At 37.4% G+C, this 27800-nt stretch overlaps 1 protein-coding gene across 9 annotated transcripts; it reads right to left on the bottom strand.

The window, feature by feature from the left end:
• LOC109725284 (high mobility group B protein 15-like) lies at positions 1–27800 on the bottom strand. 9 transcript variants are annotated; one of them, XM_020254407.1, is made up of 11 exons: positions 27603–27799; positions 27463–27534; positions 23677–24082; positions 23199–23262; positions 22137–22376; positions 10894–10972; positions 10207–10359; positions 3261–3423; positions 1679–1780; positions 973–1358; positions 1–819 (listed from the first exon to the last, which is right to left on the bottom strand). In XM_020254407.1, the coding sequence occupies exons 5-11, from the start codon at positions 22364–22366 to the stop codon at positions 412–414; spliced, it is 1521 nt and encodes a 506-aa protein (XP_020109996.1). In that variant the 5' UTR covers positions 22367–22376; positions 23199–23262; positions 23677–24082; positions 27463–27534; positions 27603–27799; the 3' UTR covers positions 1–411. The 9 variants fall into 9 exon arrangements, with proteins under 9 accessions (XP_020109996.1, XP_020109998.1, XP_020109997.1 ...); XM_020254409.1 differs by lacking the exon at positions 27463–27534 and having other exon boundaries at positions 23677–23843; positions 23987–24082; XM_020254408.1 differs by lacking the exon at positions 27463–27534 and having other exon boundaries at positions 23677–23836; positions 23987–24082.

The following is a 27800-nucleotide window of genomic DNA, read 5'->3' as shown; positions in this document are numbered from 1 at the left end:
TTCCTGAAAACTAAAAAATAAGTAATTAAAAATTGACCTACTCTCGTTCAGCAGAAACTCGCCAGTATTTATTTCCACTCATACGGAATACAAATTTAGTAGCAACAGATACATTGCCGAAAGCCTTACTCTGCTACTACTGAACACAAAGTTTTGAATGTTAAAGAGCAAGAATTTGCATAAAATTAAAAAAGAAAAAATTTCAGAAGTACAATTCTTCCAGATGAATAGGTGGTGCAAAAAATGGAAACAGGCATTTCAACAATTCTGTGAGCAAATTCACCACAATTAGCTGTTAAATATCATCACCGATGGATCCATCTCGAGATTTAATTATTTGCTACCATTAGTTGGTGCGTCCAAAACTGTTTTGAGCCTTCATCCCAAATTGAACCACCAGGAAGAGGATGCTCATTCTTTTGGCAGAAGGCTCTGATCCCTCCTTCGCAACTCAAAACCATCTTTCTGATCAGGCAAAGGTTCAGCCAATCTAAAAGAGCCGGTGGCATTTTGACCGACATCGAGTGATGTTTCAATTTCATCATCATCATCATCATCATCATCATCATCATCCAAGTCTTTCCCTTCGGAATCATCTTCCCCGTCAATACTGCTATCATTTTGATCGCAAAGAAGTATATAACCATCATCCATCTCCACCTTCGCATCAGGATTTCCCACCTCCAACTCTTGTTCAGCAGGGCGCTGCAAGATCGGCATTGCAGTACTAACAGATTGGCCTATTTTGAGCCTTTCTCTGTAAACTGCCATTTCAGTCTTATACCTCTCCTTATCCTTGACGCCTCTCTCCTGGTATACCTGAGATTCAGTTTTGAAAGAGAGCTTAAAAGAAAGAAGAAAAAAGAAAAAGAAAATGGTGGCTAATATTTGGAGTACATTTGCAGCTTTCATTATCTGAAATTATCCCAAAAAACAAAAACGTCTCTCAATCAATATATTTTTACTTCTTACAGCTTTCTCAGAATCAGTGAGCTTGTTCCATAGATCTCCGATCATTTTGCTTATCTCTCTATCCTTCCCAGGATGAAGCGGTTTAAGTCTGGCATGCTGCTCTGCAAAGAAAAAATTGTAACCGCTCCTGTTTGGCTTGGGATGCGTGGGATCTCTCGTACTTAGCTTCTTCCTATGCCGGCGATGGCGTGTAACCCTCACATTAGTGTCATCAGCCATTCCAGAATATAGCGGAATGCGAGTAGCAGCCAAATCAGGAGAGTGGTAGAGGACACCTTTTAATTTGGTCAAACCGCCAACAGTAACAGTGACAAAATAGCCATGCTCAAACTTTCCATCGATCACTCCAACAACCGAAGGATAAACTGCAGAAGATGAACTCCCTCCTAGTACAAAAGATCCAAGTACTAAGAACAAGGTGTTGATGAATAAACAATCCTCCAAACATATCAGATTGCAGCCTCCCTTTGATAATCACATACCTCATTCCGTTCACAACGGAGACAAAATTTTCTATGTTTAATCTTTAAAGATCTCATTATGTGACAAAAAATCAATTTTCCAACTATCAGCTGGTGACAACACTAGAAGCAGCACTACTACCAAAGGAATACTGCAAAAGATTATTGCACATGTATAGTGTAGGGAAGCATTGCCATTAAAAAAAAAAAAAAGGATGAAGGAAAAGAAGAAAAAGAGAGAAGACCATTGATTCTTTTGCGTCTTTTCGCAGAAGTCTGAGCTTCCCAATACGGCAACATAGTTTCAATTGATCTCTCGAATGTGCTGGCGGAAGGTGCATAACCAGCTGCAATGACATTGAGAAAGATGAAATACCAAAACTAAGAATGAGAAGAAGATGACCGTATATATATATATATATATATATATATATATATATATATATATAGAGTGAGGCTACTATGCTATCGGAAGCACGGAGCCTTCCGTGCTTCCAGCTCGTTTTCAATGTTGTGACTTTCGAATCGTCGATCGGCTCCGTTAAACTTGATCTAGAGTATTTGGAGTACCTAGAAAATAAATTTTATTATTTTTCGATATCATTTGCCTAGTGATCGAATGAGCTCAAAATCAACAAATTTCAATGGCCGTAGTGAGCCGTTTGCAAGTTTAACGGTGTAGAAATATCCAAATCACGTGAAATTTTGATAGAAAATTCTTTATACTATATAAAACAAGATCAATATCTTTGATTTAAAATTTTAATGTCATATTATNATAAAATTTATTTTCTAGGTACTCCAAATACTCTAGATCAAGTTTAACGGGGCCGATCGACGATTCGGAAGTCGCAACATCGAAAACGAGCTGGAAGCACGGAAGGCTCCGTGCTTCCGATAGCATAGTAGCCTCACTCTATATATATATATATATATATATATATATATATATAATTGATCTAGAATATTTTTAGAAGCACCAACCGTGCTTCTAAGTTTCTAGCCCTTGGATTTACTCGTTGATTACTAATAGCCTTTGGATCAGGCACTATTCCACCTACCACCACCTACCACCATCATCTCAACCTCACATCTCTCCATCCAATGGCTAAAAACTCAAAAGCACCACCTTTATGGTACTTTTGAGAGTATTCTAGCTCAACTGTATATATATATATATATATATATATATAGAGAGAGAGAGAGAGAGAGTAGGGCTACTATACTCTTATCAGTATTGGGCCCTTCGTACTCATAACTTATTTTCGATGATAAGGCTTCCGAATCGACAATTCACTCCGTTAAATATGATCTAGAATATTTGAAACTTTAAAAAAATAAATTTCGTAATTTTTCAAAATCATAATGAAGTCCATCAAACTGGCATAAAATGAACGGTCAAAATCGAACGACGTCCTAAAAATGGATGATCGGATCCTTCAATTTAAGATCGGAGTTATTGATCTTTTTCTAGGTAGTGAATAGAATTTTTTATCAAAAATTCAACATATTCCAATTCTTTTACACCGTTAAACTAGCAAGTATCCCATACCGGCCGTTAAAAATTGTCAATTTTGTGAGCTTTTGATCGTAAGGTAATGATGTCAAAAAATTATAAAATTTGATTTCTAGAAGTTTTAAATGCTCTAGATAATGTTTAATATATGGATCGTCGATTCGGAAGCTCTATCATCGAAAACAACTAATGAGTACGAGGGCGATCGTACTCATAAGAGTATAGTAGCCGGACTCTATATATATATATATATATATATATATATATATATATATATATATATATACTAACAAGACACCAGATGAACAAACCAGTTTGAGGGTAGTTCCACCCTTTTGAGCCAAACACATAAATTTGTTCGTAATGATACAACAAGGACATGTAGTATTTCCGCAGTACAAAAGATGCATTAGTTGCTGTTGATGGGAAGCTAAAAGCAGCTGTTACTTCTTTCCATCTTCTGTCTGCAATCACCTGCAGTTAAGCCAAGGTAAATAAATTGACATAACATGATTAAGAATGCTTTCAGTATAGGATAGAAGTCAAATTATTCTCCACCACGTAAATTATGTTATTAACCAATGTTAATTGTCGTCCTAAGTTTAAGCCAGGTGATCAGTTGGTTAGTCACAAAATTGTACAGTAAGTCAAACTATATGTTTCTAATATTGACTTCAATATGCCCCAAGATCAATGTTCTAGATAGCAGCCACTACAGCAGATATAGCAGTTTCTATAGCAGTATCAGAGTGTCATGCTACATTATGTAATAAACAACAGAACTAAGCATACTAGAACCATAGCAGCTGCTATACAGATGTAGCAGCTGCTATAGTAGTGAACATACACTAAGTCAGTATAAGGTGGTTTAAGCCCCAATATCTAAAAATTTAAGTAGGTGGTTGTGGCCTAGAATCACTAAATACCTGAGAAATTACATGATTAGCGAAAATAAAATACTTAGTGGGCACCAAGGGAAATATACACTTATGTTTCTCATAGGAATTGAGAAAACTAGGGTTTCCTTCATCTGGGGAGAAAAGCACGTGGTGACCACAAGGGTTTATCAGCGCGGCAACAAAGGATCACTGACAGCCACTGATCACCATGGTATGTAGAAATGCAATTGGAAACATAGATGTAGGAAAAAAATTTAAGTGCTATGCTTCTATATTTGGAACTAGTCTATTGTTTCTATAATGTTCATTGTTTAAATGCAAAAGCAACTAGGACTGTAGACATTTCAGCAACTTACTGTGAATCCCACAATGGGATTATATCAGCCACTATGACCTACGGTGGTGTCCACTATCCCCCGTCCACTGTGAATATGACGCCCCACTTCCTAGGGGGTTATCTATCCTAGGACTACTCTAATCCTAGCACGCTTAACTCTCTTAATTTTTTGGGCCTAGCCACCGTTCAAGAGTTTTAGCCCTATTATATCTTATATATAGAACTACCTAGGGTCTCATAGTGAAACTCTCCCAAGATAAGAGTGTTCATGGTTTGGTTCCAAACTAAAAACCAAACCTAACAAGACCACATATCTTCTACAAAACCCTCCACAGTAAGAGAGTATTGGTTCCAAATCAAAATCCAAACCTAACAAAACCCCATATCCGCTATGAAACCCCCCAAAGTAAGGGATGTTTTGGCTCAATTTTGACACTTCTCTTAACCGAACCGAGACGAGAATCAAATTTAATTGTAAACATATATATACATTTCTTAAATCCTGTAGTTACAATTGAATCTTGTATGCATATATACATGTGCATATCCAGGCACAGATTGGAACGTAGGCTCGACTATATCAGCCAGCACTCAACAAACACTTACTTTAGATCGGAGTTTAATTAGACTTGCTGACTCTACTATCTGCTGTTAACCTTGCTTACCACAATAATATTTTTCTTTTTGCTACTAGACCCAGCTTATTCTGTTAGCATCTATTTTAGTTTCAGCTTTGTTAGCATTTCTTTCTGGTGCTATCTAACATTTTCTCCACCTCTACAATACTTCACTTGCATACAAATAATTTAACTAGATGGGTGCTTTTGGTTCCAACAAGCTTAACCAAAGGAGGCCCAAACAGCAATAAAGGCCATAATAAACCAAGTACCTACGGGCGCACCAGACCCAATCTTTGAATCTTTTGATTTTAGACAAGTGACCACTCTATTTCAAGAATGAATAGGACCTACCACCAAAAAGAGCCGAAGAGCATAAAATCCCTTTCTTTGTTTTCTTTTCAAAAAATAGTTGATGATTTTGGCCAAAATTTTCAATTTATTTTCTATTTTCAAATTTAACAGTAGTAGAAGACTAATAGAAAGCGTTTAAGTGATAATAGCTGATTTTCTATTCTCAAATCAACCGTAATCGGAAACTAATGGAAGAAGTTTTAAGTGATTAATATCTTGATAGGTTTTGAATTTCAAGGGGAGTATTATGCAAATCCAAATATTCTTAAGGGCATTCTGCATCTTAGCTTTTAGTACATCTTTTAACAACATTTCAAATTATACACGTTATATTGTAAATGTGGAATGATCTTTCCCAATTTACATGGTTATAAAAATCTAAATCTCATATAATGATTTTCAAAATGAAATTTAAGAATTTTGGTTTTTATGGTTTTGATTTTGTCAATAGTTTCAGTAATGTTTCTGAATTCAAAACCATTAGAATATTAGTTTCAATTAGGAATAGTTTATTCCTAGCATATTCAGTTTTATTGCTCAAAAAAATCAACTGTGTTCACTGTTTACATCAATATTTATTACACAATTTTCATTGCCAGTAATAGCAGTCGAGTTAACTTGGGTGATAGAATTTATTTGTCTGCACCCACGTGTCATCCAAATAGCAAATTCAAAAGAAAATATGATGACACGTAAACTATGGTCTATTGCAAATGGGCGATCAAACTGGATAGTTTGTATTTTACGGCATAAAATTTCTCAAATTCACTTTAAAGCATCTTGCTGCGAGCCCTGACAGCTCCATCAATTTATTACTTACCCAGTGCATTCACACATCTATGCAACATTTTGGCATCTACCCTCTATTTCATCCTATACTTCAATCTCTGCGGCCAACTTTATTGTAGCATTTCTTCATCTGAATTTGGATGATTTGAATTATGAGATAGTTTGATTGTAGTACACAGTTTTGCAGATGGACTGGGCGTGGACAATAACTTCTGCATTTGGCAAGTTATTACATACTAAAATGGCACAATACAACCTACTCTATCAACTCTATCTCATAATAGGAGGAGGAAAATCGTTCTCTTCTTTGTGCTTTTCATTAGCTATCTAATGATAAAAACAGATAACAATCAACTGCTATCATTTTGGGTAATTTTTAGAAACAGTTAGAGAAGTCATAAACTTGCTTAAAATCGAGCATCTTCACACATGGCTTATAAAATGCATTAAGTATCAAGATGGAAGCTGATACTCAACAATGCAATAAATAGTCAATGACTAGAAGATATACTAAATTTCACTAATTTTAGCAGCTGAAGATGGAGGACAAAACTTGTCCGAAGGTATCCAGGCCCATGAATATTTAAGCAGTGAACTGAATATGAAAATGAGTAGTTAAACTACATTTCCTGCAACCCTGTAGGGAGCAGCAAAGCTGTAGCACACTAGACTTTTGCAAATTGTGAAGTCTTAGAGAAATAATATTTAATACTATTTCGAAAATTTTGGCTGAGTTTGGAGAGTTTGGGAGTGTTTTTAATGCTTAAATAGCACGAAAACAGACTTCAGAGATCAAATTCTACAAAATTTGCAGTTTTAGTATTGTGTGTTGGTACTGATTGAGGTGTACTGGAGCTCAATAGAAGACTAGTTTGAGTGGCTCTCAGGTTTTGAGGAACTCAACTTGAGTATCGGTACTGATTTACTGTATACCCGAGCAAAGTAGATAACCAAAAAACCTCATTTCATTATTTAAAGGCATAGTAGTATTTATTCCAGTTTATGCATAGTGTAGTTGTTTACTATTTCTTGGTTATTGTATCTACTTATGCCTTGATTAGACTTTGTGGGAAAATCGTCGAGGTCGGCGACCGAACCCACTGAAATCTTCTTTTAATTCTCACCCCCTGTTTTGCAGAGCCAACCACAAGCGGAGCGGCACCGAACCGAGGTGTGGGCATCGCGCCTTAAAGCCACTAAGTGTAGGTCACCCGTGTATAAGTAAAAAAAGGTAAAGATATTTCTGAAATGAAAATGTAATTTGAGAACGAAGTTGTATTTTGAGGAAAAAAATATATTCATGTATTATGTGAAGTGTAAAAATGTATGTAAAATGTGAATGACAATGTTGTAATAGTTAGATTTACATTCTCACTCTTGTGATAAGCCCTCGTGCAAAACTATGTTATGTTATTTTTCTTGGGTGAAATTCAAAGTATTGGTTTTGTTCACGCCTTGGACGGATAAAGAAAACTTAATCCTTTCGACGGATCTGTGCACGAGCCCGCATAACCTCCGCTGTGCAACGGGGCGGGGCGTGACAGCGTCAGCACCCACCTATACCAGAGTTTGCTTATAACCATAGTTATCAAGCAAGTATTAAGATGGCACCTTTTGAGATTTTTTATGAACGAAATGACTTCATTGGAGTGAGGTAGGAGAGAGATTGATTTTGGGCCCGATGTACTTCGAGAAGTCGAGAACAAAGATCGCTTGCACGTGAACTTTTGACTAGAGTACAAAGTCAAATAGAGCTATGCGGATAAACGTTGACATGGATTGGAGCTCCAAGTAGGAGACTAGGTCTTCTTGAAAGTATTGCTGACTACAGGAATCAAGAGATTTGGCATTCATAGGAAGTTGAACTTCAATTCATTGGGCCGTTTGAGGTTTTGAAGCGTGTAGGCCCGGTAGCGTGTCATAAGTACACATTGTATTTCATGTTTCAATACTCCGAAGATAGGTGTTCGACCTATCCTGGGTGGTGGACTTTGCTTGTTACAGCTACGAGAGGATTTGGGGTTTGAAGAGCTTCCAGGCAGACTTTGGTTTGCGAAGTGAGAAAGCTTCAGAATCGTGAAATACTTTATGTGAAAGTGCTTTGGGACAATAATGAAGCGCGAAGCTCATTGGGAGCTAGAGAGTGCGCGTCAGGAGCGTTTCCTCATATTTTTTAGATGGTGAATAGAAATATTTAATTTTTAGTTTTGTGAACGACTCATTTTTAGAAGGGGAGGATATAGTACACTAGACTTTTGCAAATTACGAAGTCTTAGTGAGAGAAATAGCATTTAATACTATTTTGGAGATTTTGGCTGAGTTTGGAGAGCTTGAGTGTGTTTTCGATGCTTAAATGGCATGAAAACAGACTTCGGAGACCAAATTCTTTAAAGTTAGCAGTTTTAGTATTGTGTACCCATACTGGTTGAGGTGTACTGGGACTCAATAGAAGACTGGCTTGAGTGGCTTTCGAGTTTTGAGGAACTCAACTTGAGTACCGGTACTGATTTCCTATGTACCGATATTGATTTACTGTGTACCGAAACACAGTAGAAAATTAGAAATTCCAACGTTTGGATTCTGCGGAACTAGATTCTCAGTACCGGAACACTTGAGCTATGTGAGGGTATTCAATTTCATGTACCGATACGCAATGGTGCAGAACCTGTTTACACACAGCTTGCAATTCCCAATTTTGGGGGACTTATTGGATATTGTGGTAACCTATATATGTCACCCCCATCCCAACTCTCCTAAACGCAGCAGGCGCTTTGGAGTTGTAGGGTTCTCTTCCCTTCTCCATTTTCTTCCTCTCTTCTCCTTTCCTTGCATTTCCACTTAGCTATCTTCTTCTCCATGGGACTAGGATCTTGTGGAGCAAAGTAGGGAGCTTGGGCTTAGAAAGAGAGTCGTTGGAGCTTCCAAACTTCATCCTCAACACTTGGACTTGACGGTTAGTGCTTGTATTGAGCTTAGTAAACTTCTTAGCACCTCTAAATTGTAGAATTGCGAGGTTTTGGTAGAATTTCTCATTTTGTGAAAACTAGGTTTTATTTTGGGAATTTTCAATTGAAGACTTTTGGTATGGAATTGATGTGTTTAGAACAATTATACAGGTTGGAATTGAAGCCTCATTGCTTTAATTTTAAGCTTGGATAAGGATTTCTTGAGTTGAGATATTTTACACTCATTTTCCTTGAGATTTTGGTGAATTCCGTGGAGAACATTTTAAGATGTTGTGGGCCCTTGGGAACTTTTCATAGGGCTTAAGGAAATTGGTGGACAACTCTGATTTAAGGAACGAACAAGTTTCGTGGACCATCTGGTGTGTTCGACCTCACCAGAATTGGTCCACTCCCTCTATGTCATTAACTCCATATGTTGAAATCATTCCATTATTTAGCATGCTAATTAGACTATTTGTGAATTATTAGCATGTGGGTTCATCATTCTACGCACGAATTATGATTGCTCTATAGTAGAGGCCATATGATTGCTTTATGAGTTTCCTTGCTAGTAGCACAATTGGTGGTACCATTAGTTAGCTCATATACTTGCATTATAGTCGAGTAGAGATGGATATTCCTTGCATTGTTGGTTATCACTATACTTGTTATAATTAAGATGTATGAGACCTTATGAACTATATGTTTATAGTTCTCACCCCCATTTGTTGATTATTTTTATTTCATAGCCTTCCGCAGTGAGAGAGGGTAGGGATCGCGGCAAGGGAGTCGCTGTCTAGTTAGAGCCGGCCCAACCAAGCATTCTTAGAGGTGGACCCGATGCACCTTTCATTTTGGATGTAGTTCGTGTAATTATTCTTGTTAAACTTCCTTGAGATGTGCTAGAGACTTGTTCAGATGTACCTCCTAGAGTTTTTGTATGTAATATATCTTGTACTTGAGAGTTGATTTGGAGATGATTGTTGCTTGATGTACATCTTTTCCAGTTTAGGTTTTGTCATTTGCACTGATTACCATATTAGGATATGCACATCATCTTTGTGAATTGTGTCTGTAGACCAAGAATTTAAGTGTCGTGGCACAAGGTCGTGCCGAAAACTTGCCGACACAATACGGCACGGTGCGTGCCGAGCCGTGCCGATGCGTGCCAATCACAAAAAATACATGTGTCGGCAATATATGTGTGCCGACACATAATGACATGAAATATTTATTTTCTTCTGCAACAAAATATTCTAACTATTTATTATGTATTTCTATCAAATCTTTTGAACTTTATTGAGAAAATCACTTACTAATTTATCGAATAGAGGGTTCTGAGCTATGCCATCAGTACAGGAATTGTATCGTGCCAGTTTCTTGTTGGCACAATACGGCACAGTGGATACGGCCCATGCCGATGGGCAATTAAATCCTTGCTGTAGACGCCTTGTGCGCATCGGGGGTACCTTGTATATACAGCGGGTCAATGCTCATGCTAGGTAAGCTTTTGTTGGAGCTCGGGGTGTGACAAAAGCACACATTTTCCCAGCCTACTTGCAGCAAAACTCTCAGTTTGTCACACGGAGATACGAATATGATGACTTTTGGACTGGATGAAAATTGAAATTAAAATGAATCTAACTAGTGACACAAGAAAGAAATAACACTAGAAAGGCTCTTAATCATTTTAAGGAAGTATGTGGATCATATATGAAAATATAGTACGATATGGGTGAAATGAAGTGGCGCAACCCCAAGCTGAAGTAATGCTTAGCTAATTAATGTGAAACATTTAGCAAGAAATGCTTCCTAACAAAAATACCAATTATTGATAGCAAAATTTCATGTGTAACATACTAAATATTTTAGTATCAAAAAATACATTTATTAGCAAAATGTTAAAACATGCAAGTTTAACCTAACCAAATTGTTATAGATTAACAAATGGAAGCTAAATGTAAACTTTGATGCTAAAGTTACGACATTGTTTTTTCCCTTACCTTTTCAATTCCACCTCGAGATGTAACCTCAATAAAAAATCGATGAAGGTCAAGTTCCCTTCCTCCAATAATTGGCACCCTAGATAAGAAAATGTAAAAGAATAAAAATCAACACCAATTTGCATTTTAACAACGAGTTTGATAGACAAGCGATAAGAAAATATCGATTACTTGTGAAAGAGGTTTGAATTTCATGTATTAAGTATTTTGTACTGAAAATATTTCTTGAGGACAATGTGGTAAATAATTCTAGTATAAATGGTTTAAAAGTGTCAAAAAATTAAAGGGCCTTGTCAGATGGAAAGTAGGAAAGCATATTTATATTTGATATAACTCAACAAAAATAAAAAACCAGTATTATGCATTTGATTGTTGCAAAAAATGCCGTTAGGCAATACACTTGTCATTGCAACAGTGTATCTATAAAACATCTATTATCTATAAAACGTCCATCTTCAGCATCTAACCCTTCAGTTTCAAAGGAAGCATCCACATCACCATAGAGGAAGGTTTAAAGTATCGCCCTGTGCCAATACGTGCCGTGCCACCAATTACGGGACACGGTACAAGGGGGTTTCTCTTGGAACCCCCGTACCGCGATACCTAAAGGAAATCGCGCGAGATAGAGCGATACAATTTGGGTATCGCGGCATAGTGCCGCTGCGCAGCATTTTAAGTTTTAACCCTTTTTTTTGTTTTTCTTTTTTTTTTTTTGCTTTGGCCTACTTTTACATTTTTTTTTTCTTTTTGCCCTCACACACATCCCTCTCTCTCGTTTTCTTCTACCTTTTCTTCTCCACAACTCACTCTATCAGTGTTTCCTTTTTTTCTCACTAACTCTGTCTCTTTTTTTTTGCTTTCTATTTTTTCCTCCACTTTCTTATTATAGTTTTTTCCCTAATTTTCTATTCCAATTCATTCCATTTCTACTTTGTTTCTATTTAATCACTTGGAAATTTTACAATTTACAATTTTAAATTGTTTTTCATACATCTTAAATATTTTTAACTTATAAAGTTCATGTTTTGCAGAACTTTCAAATTATGCAAATTTTTATTTATAGCTTACAAAAATTTAAAAATAGAAAGTCATTATATAGTCTGATTTTTAATTATTTTGGATAAATCTAGCATTGGGTATGAGATTTACGACAAAAGTTTTTTAACTTCGCCAATTCTATTTTCGAATTTAGAAGACGAAAAATGCTAATAAAATAAAAAACTAAATAGAAGCAATTGATAGTTAAATTTTCTTAATTATTCGTCCTGTGATTTATTGTTAAATTTTTATGAATAGATCTCACAATTTTTCTTAAAAATTTTAATAAAAATTAATTTTTTCTTCAATTTTTAATAAATATTTTTAAAAGATTCATGATTAAAAGAAATTATTGGAGCAATTATAGTGTTGTTCTAGTTAATCTAGCCATTATGCAGCATTGCGTCCAATCAATATGGATGTATTTTACAAATTCAACTAAAATTTTAAGAAAAAGTAATTTTCTGTAATTTTGTATTCTATAATTTTTTTAGGTTATGAAAAAAGGTAAAATCAAAATAATTTTCAAAGTTAATCTATTTTTAATTGTTATTCTCCATAAGTTATAGTTATATTTTGCTTTACATATATAAAAAATCTACCACTATATTAATTGCGGAGTATATTAAACAATATATAGCCAATATTTATAATTATCTTTCTAGATCTTTCAAAATAGATTTATAAGAGTTTATTGAAAACAAAAAAAACTAAAAAAACTCATGCCAAAACGTGCTATTAGAAGGTCATGCGTATCCATTGGCACGCAAGCGTGCCACGTGTCGACACGGAGGCGTACTTGTGCCGTACCGTGCCAGGCGACAACCGGCACGTCCTCGTGCTACAACACTTTAATCCTTGCCATAGAGTCTCCATCACAAATGTACAATATCCTCTTCAACTGCAACGAGTTATCAATTGCATCGGTGTATATATAAAACATCCATCTGCGATATCTATCCCGCTATTCAATTTCAAAGGAAGCATCCAAGTCACCGTAGAGCTATGTTACACGGATATGGGCATGAACACGGGACATGACATGATGCTATCACGGTGACTCGGCAACTTAAAAATTAGGACACAGACAAGGCAAGGCAAACATTTAAATATTACTTTTTAAATATACTATAAAATATTATGTACAAAATATTATAATATTTTAAATTAGTAAATGAATTCTATTTATACACCCTACAAAGCCAGGCATGAATTGGTGATATATTTACCTGTACCAAGTTCACAAGTAGATCTCTTTCACCACACAGAGCACAACAAAATTTTCAACCAAATTTATTTAGATGGATTATATAACATCAACAAAAAAAAAAAAATTATGCATCAAAATTTATAAATTTTTTAATAAAATTTTTAATAAATTGAGCAACAGTCCTTTTTAATTTTGTTGATATTTGGAACTAGTTAACATTTAAGTATTAGATTTTTCCAAATTATTTTATTTGTAAATATATCTTTATATATAATAAATCATATATGTTAAATTAGATTTTAATTTTAAAGCATTAATCAAATATTGACTGTGGTGTAAAATAGTTAAGGATACACTAAGTGCAGACAAAGATATTTCCCATTGTTAAAAACCTTGGAACTCTTCCTATGCAAAGACGGCTCACGTGATGCACGCGAGTCCTCTTTGCATCTTTTTTTTCCTCCCATTTTAAATCCCAAGCACGCAATGGACACCTGTTGTTGCGCATCCGCCACACGTCCCATGTCTAGATTGCGTAAGACGCAAGCCGTGGCCATGTAACCTAGCCATAGGGTCTCTGTGACACCCCAATAGTCTCACATCGGATGGGAAAGGGGTTGTCATTGAGTTTATAAGAGACTTAGACACTAGTAATAATAACTGGGCTTAAGCAATTTGGGCCGGTGGTTGGGCCCAACGAGTTATTGTTGCTAGTGGACTGGGTCGTTACATTTGGTATCAGAGCCGGTTCACCAGCTAGACATGTGTGGCGAGTCTCGGCTGAGCCAAGGTCTGGATGACGGGCTAGCGAGACGAGTCTCACATCGCCTGGTGATCTTGGGCTGTGTGTGTGATTGGACTAACGAGGACGTCAGGGCCTTAACGGGAGGAGTTTGTGACACCCCAATAGTCCCACATCGGATGGGAAAGGGGTTGTTATTGGGTTTATAAGAGACTTAGACACTAGTAATAATAACTGGGCTTAAGCATTTTGGGCCGGTGGTTGGGCCCAACGAATTATTGTTGCTAGTGGGCTGGGTCGTTACAGTCTCTCTCCGGTGTACAAGCAAGTACCACAAAGCTATATTTCCTATTTGATTTTAATGAGCAATTTATGCAAAAATGTATATATCCTTTTCAAGACAGTAGATCATTTCAAGAAAGGTCCCTCAAACTTTTAGTCGAGGATTTAAGTTTCCATCGGCACAGGTCGTGCCCACCATGACATGATATGAACCCCATGCCAATGGCACGACTCAAAACTCTATTTTTTTGAAATTAGTAAGTACTTATCTTAATATAAAGTGTGAAACATTTAATAAAGATATATTCTAAGAAATTAGAAAATATGGGTGCTTAGGAAAATAAATATTTCATGCTAATGTGCGTCTGCACATAGGTTTTTTAGCGACCGGCACATATTGGCACAGCACAACAAGCATTTGCCATACAGTGCCACAAGTGTTCGGCACAACCTGATGCTATGGCACTTAATTCCTTATTTTTAGTGTCTTGGCATCGCCATGGTGTCTCTTGACTCCCAGGTTGAGAGGCTCAAAGCCTCAATATTGAAAATGCCAAGATATTAATTAGCAGTTTTCAGTGGTTGTACAAATGGTATAATTAGCTAGGATCTTATTATTCCTCTTCACGATGTATGATACTTTTTATGCTCTTACTCATTTTCATGGCAATATTATACCTGATTATGCATACATGTTTGCATCAAGTAATGTTAACTAACCTGTTTGGCTGATACTACAGAAGTTCTATTTCCACATGTTTATTGTAGATATATGCCTACAGGATAATTGTAGGTTGACGCACTCACTACTGTTAACCCTTTTCAGATCTCTATCAAGGAGGCCATCTCACACAACTCAGCACTTAGTTTAGATTGCAGCTACCATCGGAATATAGTATCTCAACAGGACGTATAGTAAATTGGGCATACTTTCAATAGTTAATTAATTAGACCAATTTCTTGTCAGCATAAGAGTAGCACTTTAGACCTGCCCAAACAGAAATGAAGATAACAATATCAAATAGGGTTAGAATAATTTCTATGATCAACTCAAGAAAATATGCCAAACGGGACACTCAATATTCTTCCTCCAGTAATTCGAGAAGTTACCCTGTGTTTCACTAGCAACGAAGACAAAAGGCTAAATTTAGTAATAACTATGAAATGTGATAATTTCCTAAATTGTACTGGTTTAAGTTATTCAACACACTACCGGTTGCATTTTCTCTGAACAGCATGATATAAAAGAAAGAAAAACCAAACTGAATGATCTACAAGGCAAGCTAATTGGACCCCCAATTAATGCTTTCATATCTAAAATATAGATGACGGTACAGAGCAGAACACACAACAAGGAATTGTTGAGGAAATCTGGAAGGAAGGTGCAAAAGTCAATGGAATTAAAGTTCTCTACTTTGATGAAAGATAATTATGAGGGCAAGAAACTATGAACATGAGGGGGTAAAGTGAAATTTTCACAAGATTGAAAAAAAATAAGCAATCTCCGAAAAAGTTATTATTTCATGCGTGAAAAGTGAAAGATTTTCGAAACAGAAGATTCCTAAGCGAAGAGGACTGAGAGAGGATCATAATGGGCAAGAAGAGGTTGTGGAAGGACTTACCTGCAATTGTTACCATTAAAGAGAAAAAAGGAGAGAAAACCCTAGTATCTCTTTTTCTTTCCCTCTCCCACTCTCTCCCTCTTCTCTCACTCCACAGCACCGCCCCACCTCCTCCCCGGCCGGCAAGCAGCTCAGCCAAGCTCCCCTCTTTTTTTTTTTCCTCTCTCTCTAGATCTCGATCTCTCTCTCTCTCTATTTTTTCTCTTTTGTGTTGGCCGCGGCATCCACCACCACCTCAGGCTCCCAACTCCAACAACCTCAACCCGCCCTGCTCCAGCTACCGCTGGACCCTCCAAAAGTTTTCCTTGAGCTAAATAGCTCCCTGCGGTAGAACGCGTAGACCCGAATCCAAGCCTCCTGATCCAGCAAGTTTCATCATCAGCAACCATCAGGTGGCAGGGCACGCAACCCTCGACCTCCCTCCAACCACCCTCCACAGCCGGCCTTGGCCGATCCTAGACATGCTCAAGCTCGGAACTGCTACTGCTGCAGCTATAGTTTCTTCGTCTTCTTTGTGGTCGCAGGTTGCTCCTTCGGCCAACCGCACCTCCAACGACCTCCCTCCAGCAGCACGGCACTTTGGTACCCATGTGTGCCCATGCTCCCCTGAGTTGTAACCAAGCCCCACTCGATCCGCTGATTTTAGCATTGCTCGCCTGGTGCTCGGGGAAATGCCTTGTTGTTGAGCTTTTCTCGTCAACCCAGTTGCAGGCAATCTGCGTACTTTTGGGAGCACGGCAATCCTTCTGCCATCCTCGACATCATGCTCACCTTGTTAGAGCTATTCGAACAATCCAAGGCGGTGCGCAATCGTGGTGTGGCCGAATCCCCTCCGACGGCCTTTTCTTGCTGTCCAATCACCGACGACCATCATCGTGGCCCTCGTGCGGGCCTGTTGCAACCAGAGGAGTGTCATCAACCCATTGCACTGTAGGTTGACTTTCGAATCGCAAAAGTTTGATAAAACTTGAAATCCCTGTTTATTATGTGATTATGGTGGATATTGGCTATTTCGATACTTTTCGCATCGTAAGAAAGGTTGGGCGGCTTTAATTATCATGGTTTGATGTTCAAACTGGGTTTTCGAGGCCCGAAAATCTTTCGGGGATGATTTGGTGCGATTCGACTCAAGTTGAACCACAAGCGGATCATTATTGCGTTGCGGTTTCCAACTTCAGGGAAATCTTCGCAGTTGAGTCCACTTCAGTGTCCAAGCGTTGTTGGTTGGTCTAACCTCATTGGTTGACCCTTGGGTGGCTGCATGCATGCTGTAGGCTGGTTGGTTCCAGAGGCAAAAACGGAATCTTGGAACCCGACTCGACCTAGTTCAGGGTCACATATCCCATTATTATGCATTTTTGTGTGCGGCTGTCCGGACACCTAAAGTGGTGCATTTCAGGATAGCAGATGGGATATTGAGATGTATAGTGTGATTCGGGACACTTCGTGGGTAGTAGTGGTACACCGGTGAGCTTGTGCGACAATCGGGTAAATTTTAGAAATCGGTAATATGGACCAATGTTCCGACCTCCCTATTCTGAGTTGCAAATGAAGTCATGTCACATTTATGTAGTGATGTAGTATTAGGACCGCCTTTGGGGCTGAACGCAAGTCACGCACGCGTTCTAAAATCGAAATTAGGCCTTTTTGGCCAAACCATTAGGTTAGGAGTGCGTGGCCATGCTTGTTGCTGACCAGAGCTCTGTTACAATTGCATTCCAAGCGGAAATGACCATCGGGAGCAATCATGTAGTCATATGTTGTGTCGTTTCCGAAAACGGTAACTTTGGGACTTATCGGGGCGGAAAATCTGCCATTTCGCTGCACTGGCTATGTACTTGGACTCCGAAATTCTCGGGATGTGCTTCCAAGAGTCCTCGCTGGTTGAAACCAGCAGCATGAGTGCTCCTATCTTTTGCTGGTTCCTATAATAAGATCGGCATACGTCGGAACCCGTTGCGGCCTAATTTTAGGGCCGAATCATTGTTGTTGGCATCTTTTGTATGATTGTCCCAACACGTAAATTGGTGTCTTAGGACAGCGGGTTATCCAAGAAGACCTACAGCTTTGCTCGAGACGCTCCATGGATTGAGTGGAGGTGTCAGTGAGTTAAGCGACGGTTTGAGCGAGGTTCGAAAATCGGTTAAAGAAACTAATGTTCTGATCACACTAGTTAATATCTTTGGCGACTTAGTGTCGCAGATTGTAGTCGACTTGATGCTTGGGAGCAGTTTGGACTCTTGTAGAGTCGGCTCGTGGATTGGTTTAGTTTCGAAAATCGGATTTCAAAACTGATGTTCTGTGTAAGTTGTTGTGCACCGAAGTGCCGTATGTGTGTCGATTGGTGCTTCGGACACGTAGTGGCTTATATTGACACTCAGTGATTATGTCTAGATTCACGTGAAGAGACATTGGTGGAGTCGCGGACTCGGATATAATCCAATATATAGGTGGGTGTTTAGATCCGAAGTCGGTAAAGTGGTGTTCTACTCGGTTACCTCTATCATGCTTCCATCATAGATCTTGTTGAGCAGATCGATTTTACCTACTTCCTTACTATTCATGTTACTTGCTCTACTTTCTTACTTTAATTATCGTTATAATATGATTGTTGGGTAATTATTGATTACTGATTAGTAGAGCGGATTATATCTTTCATGCTTAGTTACTTTACATGTCGGCTTACTATCGTTTCTCTCTTTTACATGCTTCATGATTGCCATGTTTAGACATTATCATTGTTGGACTTATGACATGTAGAGTAGGATTTGATGATACACGAGTACTCTGTCGTTGACTTTAACTTTAAGGTAGGTTGCACTCGATTATGAACATCACATAAGGTAGGTTGCACTCGATTATGAACATCACATAGACCTTATGGTCAGCTGGATACTATCATGAGATTTGACCTTCGTGGTTGGCAGATTGATCCTCTTTTTACAGGTGATGCAGGTAGTGAGGATTGGGATGCTGTGTGAGGTCGTGGGAGATAGAACCTCGGTAGCTTCTCTAGTTTTTGGCTTATCTTGGAAACATCAAGTTTTATAACTTCATAAATCTTTATTTATCGTTTTTCAATATCATGATTTAGTTCTCGTTTCATAAAATGAGATATAACCTCAGTGTTTTGGATTTCTATTGGTTTTGCATTTCTCATGATAAATAGGTTTTTGATTTGGTTTTCAAAAATGTTATTGATAATTTAGACTTGTCATATTACTCTCTACCTGTTCTGGATGGATTTGTAGTTATTTAATAGTTGTGATTATTTCTCGTCCCTGTTGTAGTTGTACTATGTGTTATCGCCGTTGCGTAACTATGCTCCTATGCCATACATGTATAGGAAAGACTCTGTCCGTTTGTACAAAAAAGACCGCCCATGTAACGGGGCCGTGCACATTCGGGGCAGGTTTAGTAGTTTTAAAAAAAAAAATTACACAGTTTTTGCTAACTATGTTTTCCATCGGGAAAGGATTTACAAAAAATTTACATGATTTCCGCTAAACTCAGTTTCCCCAGGGCGCTAAAGATAATTGCATTTATATGCATTTTTACTAACTAAACTTATACAAAAATAAATATGTATATGTATAATCATTAACCGAACAATCTCATTCAATATTGCTTTTTATTCCCACCTTAAAAAAAATGTCGTATATGCAGCCTCATTTGTGGTCGTCTACTGCATATGCGGTCAAACTGCATAGTGCACCAAATATTATATATGCGGTGTGATTGATGGTCTGAACCTCATTTGTGGCCGCATAGACCACTTTTTGGAACATTGCAAGAGATAATGGCGGCATCACCAAGATAATGCTAAGCACAAAAAGAGCATGTTTATTGGGCGAGATTAGAGCCGGATTGGATTAAATTTAGTCCAGCTCACAACATATCCCATGTTTCGTAAGGGTATAATGTGGGTCGTGCTGGGTCAGGGCCGGGCCGGGCCATGCTGTGGGGTGATATGAATACGACTAGGAGGCCACCCGCAGGATCTCCCCACAGCCGGGCCATACAGGAGAAGCCGTACGTAAGGCGCATTCCCCCTACAACCCGCCGTCGTTGCGACAACTATCTTAACGAGTTTGCGATCCAAGCCTACTCCGTAGAAGCGAGTCGTCATCAAATCCTTCAATTTCTCTATTCTTTCGACAAATAATTCTAAACCCTAATTTCCTAGTATCCTATTTCTAATTTCATTCCTTTCTAAACCTTAACCCTAACTATCTTTTCCAATATTTTAGAAGTTCTAATAAAGCGGCTAAGATCCGACAACTGAAGAAGTTAAACCAACTCGCAAGCGTGTGTATGATGAATCCGACCTTGCGAAAACTCGAAGATGTGATCTTTCCCTAGTCAATCTCTTATTTGAGTTTTCGAATTTTCAGATTTGCCATTTATTTCTTTTTAGTTTGATTTCTATGAATCGCTCGATCAGTATTTTAAGCAATACTCAAGAAACCCCTAAACTCCCTAAACCGTCCTGCATCATAAACAAAATAAAAAATTCCTACTATGCAAAAACTTAATGGCACGAGATTTTCTAAAAGGTAGAGATGGTGGCACACAGCATGTATCGTGTTGCATCTTTGCAATAGGCAGCTGCATATGCAGTTCATGTAAGATATATATATATATATATATATATATATATATATATATATATAAAATAAAAATAAAACCTAGGTAAAACATCATAATGTGAAAGTATGTTATAGATGGAAAAGAAACCACATAGAAGAATCAGAAAGTGAAAAAAAGGAAAGAAAAAGCATAGATCTTTTTGAGGGTTAAACATAAATATTTATAGGACTTGTAACTGTATAAATTACATCGATGTATTGACTACTGCATGACCTAGTGCATGATAATGTTTGACGTACAACATAATAAATGCCAAAACAAATATACAAAGATCCACACATCAAGCTCGATATTAAAAAATTTGAGCAGCTAATATTAATAGGCATATAGTAGTAAACCTACTTATTTATATATGCATGAGAGCTGGCTTGCTAATTCGGCCTAAAGAACATAAGATTTAGAAAAGCTTTTTCAACAAGACAATGGAAAATGTGAAAGAATTCATGATCTTCAATTTTTAGACATTACAAGATGCATAAGGGCCCTTTTGGTACTGAGGGCTACCTAACGATATTGGGTAAAAAGGAGTTGGGGAGACAGCATGCAGGGACATACTGCTCCGTTTTTAATGAGTCATGTAGATATCTTATTCTCCCCACCATCCCTATGGAGCCTAAGTATACTTTCATGCTAGTATAACTCACAAATCACAAGTCATGGTCTTTCATTTTGAAGTATGTTCCCATTAACTTAGTATTGATAAAAAAACAAACAAAAGCCAATGAAATCTAGGAGAACAAACTCTAATGTTTTATATTCCTTAGGCTGCGTTTGGTTGGAGAACTAAATTTTGGAGAACAACTTTTGTTGTTCCCGAGAACAGGGGATATTCCGATATAAGATAAGACAATTGTAAATTTATGTTTGGATGCATTCGGGGATATTCTAGAGGATATCCTTAGTAGCGTTTGGATAAAAAGTGTAGAACAATATCTACATATATTTTTAAAAATAAAATAATTAATTTATATTAGTATATTTTATATAAAATTATTTCTTGTAGTAATTTATAATATAATATTTTATATAACAATTTTATTTAAAATAGTATATTTATTTTACTATATATAATAATTTATTTTATATAATTTATTGATAATATGTGTAACCATATCCTTATAATTTTAATTAATAATAGTGTAAATTTCAATACAAATTAAAAAAATATAATGTATGAAAAAATAATTATATATATATAATACTTAATATAAAATAAAATAATTAAATATTAATATATAAATAATAAAACTTAATAAAATAAATAATATATAAAATTTAATTAATTTATATTATATAATAAAATTTAAGTCTAAATATATTATCATAAAAATAATATTTATATTAATATATTTATTTATATATCTATTTATCTAATAAAATAAAGAGAAGAACAAAGTTGTTCTCAGTTCCCCTAGAAACAATTTTTAACGGGTTGTTCAACAACCCAGAGCAATCCGTTTTGACCAGAACAATCCGTTCCCTTCTGTTCTTCTGCTGTTTGGTTACAACTCGAGGGATATCCCGTGTTGTTCTAGGATATCCTCAGTACCAAACGCAGCCTTAAAGTACTAATTCAACTGAAAGCATTACTACTAAGAAAAGGCATAGAAACATCAAGTACAAAATGTAAGACCAATTCTGATAATTGGCCAGAAAACGCATAATGCCAACGATGTTAAGAAAAGAAAGGATAGCTCACATGAATTTTGTCGCCATCGCAGCATGCAACTTCTCGAGAGTTCCCATGAACAGCTTTCGATCGGCGATCACATCCTCGTAAGTCGCCATTGAGTTCGGATAAGCGTTAAAATTTCCATGAGGCCTCGCATCCCCTTCTTTCACCTGCTTTAGATTTGAGTTCGACGTCATCAACTGCTTTCCTTTATTGGCAAGCTTTCCAGCAACTGCGCCCGCCGTAGCATCATTCATATTCCCCTTCCTAAAATCAAACATTATGATCATCAAATAAACTAGAAACCATCAAAAGAAAGAAAGAAACAAGCAAGAAAGCAAAAACTTGTCACCCAATTCAGAAACCTGAGCAAACCTCAGTAGATATAATGAGATAAGGGAACACATGAAACCCCTCAGAATAAGATTTGATATGTGGATGCAAATGGTTTGTGCAAGCACCTAAAATCCCATTCATCTTGAAACTAATGAGAAGATGAGAAACAGGGGAGAAGCACACCGAATTGATCTCATTCCAAAACATTTCTGGATTGGAGAAGGCGAGGTCTCTGTTCCAAGGGCCTATTATTAACCTAATAATGCGCTCTTAAACTTTACCTTTGTTTGTAAATCTAGTTATAAAAAATTTAAAAAAAAGAGAGATTGAGATGTATAATATACTCATATTAGTTCACAAAGAAAATGATTTTATAGCATTATCAGATTAGCTAATTAATAAAGAAGAAATTAGGCAACTAGTTTCATTAATGAAAGAAGAAGATAAAATAGAAAGAATCTTGTCATAAATAAAAATGGTGTTATATAAAATATAATATGGTGGTCAGACATAGAAACAGAGCGGGAATACAAACCTAGATGTTGAGTTGTAGGAATCTAGGGAAGATGTAAGATTACAGTATCCCCTCAAACAATGGAATAAGATTCAAATGGGAACACCATTTCCAACCATTAAGTAGGATGTGTTGAAAAAACGAGCAGCATAAATATAGGTGTTTTGTTATGGAACAATATTGAGTGAATAAGAACAATAATTGCTTAGTAATAGTAACGGCACAAATTCTGTAGACACCTTAAGCAGGTTATCCTGCAGCGCTAGCCACCCAGCCAAAGGAAAGGAAAGGAATGAAATGCCCCTGCAAAGGAGAGTGATAAAAACTCAGAACAACAGCAGTCTCAGGATATGATGGCTACGTTTGACTTCTATTAGTTTGATGGATCTTATGGTGTCTCGATATTGTTTGTGCAATTATTCTGGTAATCTTCGTGTTCACTTTGATTTAGGTTATGGTTTATATACTTGTCTTCATAGTTCATATGATCCTCTCATTCTATTTGCAATTCAAAACTTTTGCTTTATCTGCAGTTCTTATTGTTTTCTAAAATAGTTCATAGTTCTTTACAACATGCCATCCTTTGAGGCATATAGTTCGATAGATATCATTTACAATAGCGGCATTCCGATTTATTTTACCATCATGCACATTTATATCTTGCTACTGTAGGCTTCATTTTCAAAAAGATAATATCTATCTATATCTTTTGATTACCTTCTTTCCTGGTGATTATGGCTTGCCTTCGTGGCTCTGTTGCACCCACTAGAAAACCTCAGGTTGGTTTCTCACCCCACGGTTTTCACAATTGATTATTGTGAGAAGGCAAGTCAGGTTGCGTCGTGAGGTCACGGCATAGCTAGTTGCATGAGTGGACCTGTACACTTTGTGATGTAGGACGGTTTATGATTTTCGAGAATTACTTAAAATATAGATTGAGCAATTCTTAGAAATCAAACTAAAAGAAATAAATGACAAATTCGGAATTCGAAAACTTAAATAAGAGATCGATTAGGAAAGATCACACCTTCGAGTTTCCACAGGATCGGATCCATCGCACGCACGCGGACGAGTTTGTTTAATTTCTTTCGATCATCAGATCTTAGCCGCTTCGTTGGAATTTCTAAAATAGTGGAAAGAAATTAGGGTTAAAAACGATGGGGTGATGATAATAGAAAATTAGGGTTTAGAAATAGTCGCAGAAAGAAAAAGAAATCAATGGATTCGACGACGGCTTGCTTCCACGAAGTAGGCTTGATCCCAATCTCAATTAGTTGGTTGTCACGGCGACGGCGGATCAGTCGGATTTTTGTTGTTTTTTTTTTCTTGAGCAAGTGGGCCAACTCCTACTATACGGACAGCAGGAGAAGAGAGGGACAGTACAGACGGAGGGGGGAATCTCACGAAAGGCTTGTGAAAAGATCCCGCAGGTGGGTCCCATGCGGATAAGTCGATCTCAACAGCTCTCTTTAATTGTAACAGATCCAACGACTAAAATAAAATAGAGAAGGAAAGGGAAGGACAAGGAAAAAAAGAAAATAATTCACGGGACTCGCTCCGAGCCGGACTCTCTCCGTCGACGCTTTCGCAAAGGCAAGGAAAATTCACGAGGAATTCAAGTAACTCAATTTTCATTAATCAAAAGCATATCTTACAATAGAGACTTGACCCTTATTTATAGAGAGAATAGATTAAAACGATTAGGAATACAACTCGAAGTCATAAATAAATTCTCATAGCAAAATTCAAAATAGAGATCTAAAAAAGGAATAGAATTCTAATCTAAAACTTCCAAATAAACTGAAAAATCCTAATCTAATTAAACTTCCAAAATTAACCCACTAAATCTTAATCAAACTCAGATGCAATTTAGGATCTGAATCAGACTCAGATTCAAGTTAGACTTCTAGTACTAGTCCATCGTCCAACCAAATATTTAGAATTCGGTTCCAACTGGGTCTTTCTCGCTTTTTGCCTGCTTTGATTAGGACTTTGCCCCGGGAAGAGCTCATCGGGGAAGAATTCAGTTCCGACGACGAGCATAAATCCAAAAAGGACCCGGTTCTCCACCAACTCTCCCCTTCTTGGAAAAATTCAACTCCAACGAATTGCAATTGATGTATTCTTCAAAAAGTTCTGGGTCGATCCTCTGAAATTCTTCTTTTGTGAGCCACGTCGCGTCATCATAAGGCCTATACAACCATTTGACTAAGAACGTGTGATCTCCTCCATCTCGTGTGGGCATAATACGATCATGGAGTATTCGATTGGATTGCATCTTTCTTTTCTGCAACAAAGGGCTCAAAAGAAAAGGTGAAGGTGAAAAAGGATTATCAAATGAAGGAGAATTGAGTCATTTATATCTTCACGATAGGCTATTAGGTCTTCGATATTGAAAGCGGAGCTAATCCCTATGTCGGGTGGTAATTCAAACGAATAGGCATTAGAACCAATTTTCTTTAGAATTTTAAACAGACCCATTCATCGTGCATGCAATTTCTTAACGGCTCTTTTTGGAAGCCTCTTAGGTCTAATTCTCACCATAACCATATCTCCTTTAAATTCTTTGATACTCCGGCGTTCGTCTCTTGTAAGTTTCAATGCTAAGAATTATCCGTCTCCAAATTTCATTATGCAATTCTCGTATATGTTGAGCAAAAGATTCAGCATGTTCACTACTTCGATAACTTATAGGTAAGGATGCTAAATCAATAGGTTTTTGCGGGTTGTATCCAATAACAATTTCAAAAGGACTCATGTCAGTTGTTCGGTTAATGGAGCTATTGTATGCAAATTCAGCTATAGGAAGAATAGTGTCCCAATTTCTAATGTTTTCTCCAACTAAGCATCTTAATAAATCACCTAAACTTCGATTGACAACTTCAGTTTGTTCGTCTGTTTGGAGGTGGTGCACAAATGAAAAGTGCAATTTTGTTCTCATTAGTTTCCAAAGAGTTTTCCAAAAATAACTAACAAATTAGAAGTCTCTATCTATAACTATTTTTTTGGGCACTCCACGCAACCTTAGAATCATAGCAAAGAATAAATAGGCAATATGAGAGGAATCGGATGTTTTCCTACATGGTATAAAATGTACCATTTTATAAAATCGATCAACAACAACCATAACCGAATCGTGCTTTCTAATGGTCTTTGGTAACCCTAAAACAAAGTCCATTCTAAGATCTTGCCATGGTGAATGTGGTACAGGTAAGGGTGTATATAATCCAGTATTTTGTCGCTTGCCTTTTGCTCGCTGACATGTCCCGCACCTCTCGACAATTCTTGCAACATCTCGTTTCAAGCTAGGCCATCACTATGGTCTTCTCCCATCCAAAGTGGCATGCTAATCCTCCCGCATGCAGTTCCAATATAATAAAATCTCATAGTGATCCATGAGGTATGCGTAGTCAACTTCCCTGAAAAAGATATTGATCGTGTAAGACATAAACATTACTGGTGGTCGTACCCTCCACAAATGCAGCATAAATTTCACCAAAGTCAGGGCAATTGGAATATTCTTCCTTGATTCTCTCGAAGCCGATAATGTTTACACCTATCGACTGAATAGTACCAACTATCCTACTCAATGAGTATGCGGGCTTATTTTCTATGCCAGCACGATGTCTGAGAACGAATGTGTATTCTTGAAGGAATTCTACCCATTTGGCGTATCGAAATCCTAACTTTTTTTTGTGAATTTAGATACCTAAGGGCTTGATAGTCAAAAAAAAGAATACATTCCCTAGGCAAAAGGTAGTACCCACATAAGATATAAATATATCACATATCTTGGGAGAACACTCCTAACACATTTGTGAGAATTTTCTTATCCCGATTACGATACCTAGCCCTATGTGTGACGGGGACATGACCAAGAACATGGATTCCATCTAGCGCGCTAAGACAATTCTACATTTATATTGTACGATTATTGGGTACAATTAAACCAATTATATGATTTTATACGAAAGCAAAAGGAAAGAAATTGGTAGTAGTACCTTAAACCACTGCCACCTTCGGTCAATTGAGTTCATAGAAACTGATTCAAGCTTCTTTAACAAAATATCACGATGGTGTAAAATAGCAAGCAAAACACCCTCAAAATGTCTGTTTATTGTTTCTCCTGAGTCCTAATTGAATAAATTGTGTTTTAATTACCCTATTCTTCACTATGCAACAATGTGTAAAAATAAGGCAACGATCTCCTCAACAGACACAGTTTATTGAAAGTAGATTACAAAGTTTATGAAAGGGCCTAACATCCATGCAAGTGTTCTCATAGCATGGTAAATCATTGTCATAAAGTATTCTCCTGTAGGGCTGTCAACGAGCCGAACTCGGGCGAGCCGGAGCCAGCTCGAGATCGGCTCGAAAGTGTTCAAGGTCGGCTCGTGCTCGGCTCGAGCTCGTGACGAGCTCGAAAAGTCCAGCTCGTGATCGGCTCGCAATTTATTCGAGCTAGCTCGTTTTCGGCTCGTTGGCTGGATTATTCAAGGCTACCTTGCCGGGGAGGAAGTTGAGCGGTGGTGGATTTTGCGCCGATCCGATACGATAAAGAAAATCCCTCACATTCTGCTCAAAAAAACCATAAGAAAAAGGGGGAAAAAATGATGAAGATCAATGGAAGACGAAGAACGAACCTGATGAAATCGCCGCTGCCGGAGTTCCATCGGGATATGCGAACGGCAAAGAATGCGCTGCCGGGAGTGTGCGAACGGCGAAGTTGGAAGAGCGCTGCCGGGGGTTCGGGCGTAGTCGCCAAGACAGAGAGAAAGAAAGAGGCGGGCTGTGTGTGTGAAGTGTGAAAGGAAAAAGGAAAGAGGAATTAGGGTTAGGAG

This window comes from Ananas comosus, linkage group 19 (genome assembly GCF_001540865.1).
Source record: "Ananas comosus cultivar F153 linkage group 19, ASM154086v1, whole genome shotgun sequence".
In the NCBI taxonomy this organism is placed as follows: domain Eukaryota; kingdom Viridiplantae; phylum Streptophyta; class Magnoliopsida; order Poales; family Bromeliaceae; genus Ananas; species Ananas comosus.
The sequence above is the reverse complement of the archived record's forward strand: the minus strand, read 5'-3'. Positions and strand labels throughout refer to the sequence as shown.